At 42.0% G+C, this 4981-nt stretch overlaps 1 protein-coding gene across 1 annotated transcript; it reads left to right on the forward strand.

Moving 5' to 3' along the window:
* Window positions 1–1067: 1067 nt before the first annotated feature.
* On the forward strand, window positions 1068–2693 carry LOC132252773 (anther-specific proline-rich protein APG-like). The gene is made up of 2 exons (XM_059733973.1): window positions 1068–1667; window positions 2562–2693. Exons 1-2 carry the CDS (start codon window positions 1068–1070, stop codon window positions 2691–2693), a joined length of 732 nt encoding a protein of 243 aa, XP_059589956.1.
* Window positions 2694–4981: the final 2288 nt, after the last annotated feature.

Below are 4981 nucleotides of genomic sequence, written 5' to 3' on the forward strand. Positions count from 1 at the left end.
AAAATAGAGGATGAAGAAGTGGCATGATCAACTCATCTCCAACAAGGAATTTCAGGAAGGGCAAAGAGTTTTACTGTATGACACAAGACTCCATATCTTTCCGGGGAAGCTCAAGTCAAGGTGGATAGGCCCGTTCATTATTCACCGAGTATATTCCAATGGAGTGGTGGAATTATTGAATTCAAATGGCAAGGACAGCTTTAGAGTCAATGGATATCGTCTCAAGCCATTCATGGAGCCATTCAAACCAGAAAAGGAGGAAATCAACCTCCTTGAGCCTCAAAAAGCCTAAGCAAAGAAGGGTTTGGTGGACGTGGTTTTACCACAGTCCGACATTTTTGTAAATTTTATAAATTTCCAAGTTTTTTCCATACTTTTGATCTTAGTTTTTGATCTTAAATCATGTTTTTATATGTGTTTTAATCTTTTTGAATGATCCCAGGTGGAAGAAATTGCAAAGAAATTGAAAGAAAAAAAAAATCGGATCGAAAACAGAGGAAAAACAGAGCAAAAACAGAGCTCTGCGAGATTTCGCAGCCTAAAGAAAACTTCTGCGAAATGAGCATTTTGTTGCCAAACCATTCTGCAACACTTTGAGATTCTCTACGAGAATTTTCGCAGCTGCGAAGGCGAGTTTGGCACACGAGTGCCACTTCGCAGCACAGGAGCCTCCATTTCGCAGCTGCGAAACGTCTGCGAAGCGGTAAAGCCCTGATTTCGCAACAAAAGTCCCATTCTGCAGGGTATTTCGCAATTGCGAAAGCGATTTTGGCACACGTGTGCCACTTCGCAACACAGTTACATTCATTTCGCAGCTGCGAAATGCATTGCGAAGTGGCTGCGAAAATGGCGTTCTGCTGCAAAATTGACATTTTTCTGAGAAACTCAAATTGACCCTTAGTCTTCCGTTATTACTATATATACCGGTCATTTGAGCTGCGAAAAGGGTTTCAAAATCAGAGCGCGCCATTCTCGCAGGCTGTTCATCTCCTTCCTCAAGCCTCACCGCGCAAGCCTCCGGTCATCTTCTCCGATCATCCGTTCCGGCCAAATTTCGGCAGCCCGAAATGGCGCGAACCAGAGGGGCTAAGTCTTCCTCTCCTTCAAGCCGCAAGAAAAGCCTGCGAAAGGAGCCAGTTCCAGATCCCATCTTTGAGCCTTCGCAGCCGAAAGCAATTTCTCCTCCGGTGAAGCCCGCGCCACCAAAGCCTCCGGCGAGACGTTACCTTACCAGGTCAGGGGGTCGACCGCTGCAGAAGAGACCAAGGGTTGAAAGCTCAGAACCCATTGACTTGACGGAGCAATTTCCAGAGCCATCGCCGGTTCCAACTCCAGTATCCTCGCCAGTTTCATCGCCGGTCCCATCTCCAGTTCCATCTCCGGTGCCATCTCCGGCGCCGCCAGCAGAGCCTAAAGAGCCTCAGCCACCGCTTCCCGAGCCCCAAATTCCAGCTGAAATAGCTCCGGAAGAAGTAATCAGGCGGCCAATGCTAACTCAGTCCCCAATTGAGGGAAATTTGGATTGTAGAGCTCGGTCATTCCACTCCGAGCTATGCTTTGACATAGCCACATTCCGATTGCAGCCAGAGCTTGCACAGACATTCAACCTGCTGAGGAGATATCACATGGAGCACCTACTGACTCCGAGAGACTTTTTCTACCCCAGGGTAGCCATGGATTTCTATCAATCCATGACAACCAACCAGGTTAGGGATCCAACTTTAATTCATTTCACCATTGACGAGAGGCATGGCATATTGGGAGCACGCCATATAGCTGAAGCCTTGCAAATTCCCTATGAGCCAAGCCATTTCGATGATTTTAGAGCTTGGACCAGTCCTACTGAACTGGAGATGGTGCACACCCTGTCCAGAGGAGCTGCCACACGATCACATCTGTTGAGGGGGGAGCTTCCTCCAATCATGTTTCTGATTGATGCATTTTTGCGTCATAACCTCTACCCATTGCAGTATTGGACTCAAAGGAGAGGAGTCCTCTTAGAAGCCCTGTACAAGATGTCTGAGGGATTTTTCTTTGGGCCTCATCATCTAATTCTGGTAGCCCTTCTCTATTTCGAAGAGAAGGTGCACAAAAAGAAGCTTCAGAGGGCTGATACCATTCCTCTCCTCTTTCCAAGGCTGCTTTGCCAAATTCTGGAGCACTTGGGGTATCCTACTGAGCCTCAGCTGGAGCGCAAACGCATTTGCCGTGAGCTATTTACTCTCGACAAATGGAACAACATGACAGCTTATAGAGTTGACCAGCCTGAGCGCCCACAGCCAGCTGCTAGGAGAGCATCCCCACGACACATACCTGAGGGTATAACAGTTGCTGCTCCTGCCATTCCCAGAGCTCCACCAACTGCTCCAGCTTCATCTCAGCCATCCACTTCAGCTGAACCGAGGATGGCCATTCCTATTTCCGAATACAGAGAATTGTGTCGTTCATTGTAGACCCTCACAGCATCTCAGAGCAGTCTTGCTCAAGAGATGGCAGCCATTAGAGCATGCTAAGAGCAGATGTTGGCCACTCAAGCTCAACACACTATCATCTTAAGGTAGCTTCAGCTTCATTTCGACCTGCCACCAGCTGTTGAGCTCTCCACTTCTACCACAGCAGTGCCACACTCTCATTCAGCAGAGCCTCAGGCCCCATCTGAAGCACCAGCTGAAGAGGCAGACCCATCTGCCTAGCCCCAGCACCACCCACTCATCAATATATATATATATATATATATATATATATATTGCTTTTCTTTTATGTATTTCGTTTTTTTTTGTTGGAAAGAAATCCCATTATTTTGGTACTATATTTGGGATTGCTTGTATTGCTTTTCTTTTACATTGTACTCAAATGGATTCAAAGTAATACAAGTTTAATATTTCTTGTTAACCTTTAGCATTAAGTTATCCTTATTTCCTTTTCTCACATATTCTATTCTTTTTGAAACATGTGGTTTCTCCAATCAGTATTCGAATTTGATATCACTCAGGAGGTACCACTTCCTCCCTTTAATTACAATCACTCATATCATATTGAGGACAATGCTTAGTTCAGTTGGGGGGGAATGAGGAAGGAAGTTATGCTAAATTAAAGGAAGTATGCTAAGCCTTTTTAGTAATGCAATTATTTTGGTAAATTAGTTGTAGTTTTTGCTTTTTACTCTTTTTACTCTATTCTCCATGAATTTTGAGGAAAAATTTTCAAATTAAAACAGGAGAAATTGAACTGTTGTTTTTCACTTGACTTAGAGTATGGATTATGCTCACTAAAGTGGTTCAATTGTTGAAGCTTCTATTGAAATTAAATTTAGTTCTTCCACTTTAAGCTATTCACACACTGTGCACATTAGATTCCGATTATAACATGAAAAGCTATTTCCCTCTTGACTTAGGATAATTTTGGGACTTGGTACATTTGACCTCATTTGATAAAGTTGAAACACCCTGCAAAAGGCCAATGAGCCTTTGAAATAAAGAAAGTTGTTTGCTTGCCTTAAAACCCGAGCAAGGTCTGAGGGGTATATGGTGAAAATCTTTGAAGCCTGGTGCCCTAAGCCTTAATTGGTTGGGAGTCACCGACCTCAATGCTCGTTACAAGGGTGGATAGGTGGAGTTAGCATGTGGTAGGTGCTTGGGTATTAGAAATTCATTCTCAAAAGTCCGGGGAAAAATCCGAGGAGTTAGTGGTTGAAAGATCCTTAAAACTTGATGCCCTAAACCTTAATTGGTTGGGAGTCATCGATGGACCCCCATTACATGGACAATTCAGAAAGAGTACCCCATAAAGCCTCTCTAAAAAAAAAAGAAAGAAAGTGTGTTCTTTCTTTATTGATTTTGGTCAGTTTGCTATGTGTTGAAAATAGATAGGTTGGGGGGAGAGATTAGTTTAGCATATCATTCTCGGAAGCTATGGAACCAATACACATAGATTTTTGAGGAAGAATAAAGTTTGGTTCTTTGAAAGTGGAAATGATTTTAAAACTTCAGTTTGCATAATGCATTCCCTTGATTGATAGTGTAAAATCCGAGGAGTTAGTGGTTGAAAGATCCTTAAAACTTGATGCCCTAAACCTTAATTGGTTGGGAGTCATCGATGGACCCCCATTACATGGACAATTCAGAAAGAGTACCCCATAAAGCCTCTCTAAAAAAAAAAGAAAGAAAGTGTGTTCTTTCTTTATTGATTTTGGTCAGTTTGCTATGTGTTGAAAATAGATAGGTTGGGGGGAGAGATTAGTTTAGCATATCATTCTCGGAAGCTATGGAACCAATACACATAGATTTTTGAGGAAGAATAAAGTTTGGTTCTTTGAAAGTGGAAATGATTTTAAAACTTCAGTTTGCATAATGCATTCCCTTGATTGACAGTGTTTAGCATAGTTTGTTATAACTCTTGTTGAAATTTGGATTTGTATTTCTTTAATGTTTCATGAGAGAATTAGATCATCATGCCATTTGAAAATTGTTTTTCAGCATGATGTTGTAAATTATAGGTTAGTTTGCTTTTTATTTTCAATTTTTCTCTCCTATATTGCCAAGGGACTAGCAATATGTCGGTTGGGGGGAGTGATTACTACTCAAAAAGTGCTATTTGATAGCTTATAATTAATCCTTTTAAACACTTTTGAGTAGTAGTTTTGGCCTTTTAACTCAATTGGCATGTTAAGGACCCTTGAAAGCAATTTTAATCACTTTGTGTAAGTTTTGGTGTTTTTGTTAGTAATTTGATCATCAAAACAAGTCAAGATTGAGGAGAATTTTGAGGAATCTTGGGCAAAGCTTGGAAGTCATTTGCCAAGAGTAAATCCGGAATGCAAGGAAAAAAAAGTAAAGAGAATCTGCCATGAAGCATATTCTTGATGACAGTCGTAGCAGCCACTTTTGGAGCACTTTATGGAGTCCAATTGATACATGTTATATACCATTTCAAAGCTCAGGAAGTCAACAATCCAATGCTTCAAACGGTGCGCAATTCGGAG

The sequence above is a fragment of the Vitis vinifera genome, chromosome 17, assembly GCF_030704535.1.
Source record: "Vitis vinifera cultivar Pinot Noir 40024 chromosome 17, ASM3070453v1".
Taxonomy (NCBI): Eukaryota; Viridiplantae; Streptophyta; class Magnoliopsida; order Vitales; family Vitaceae; genus Vitis; species Vitis vinifera.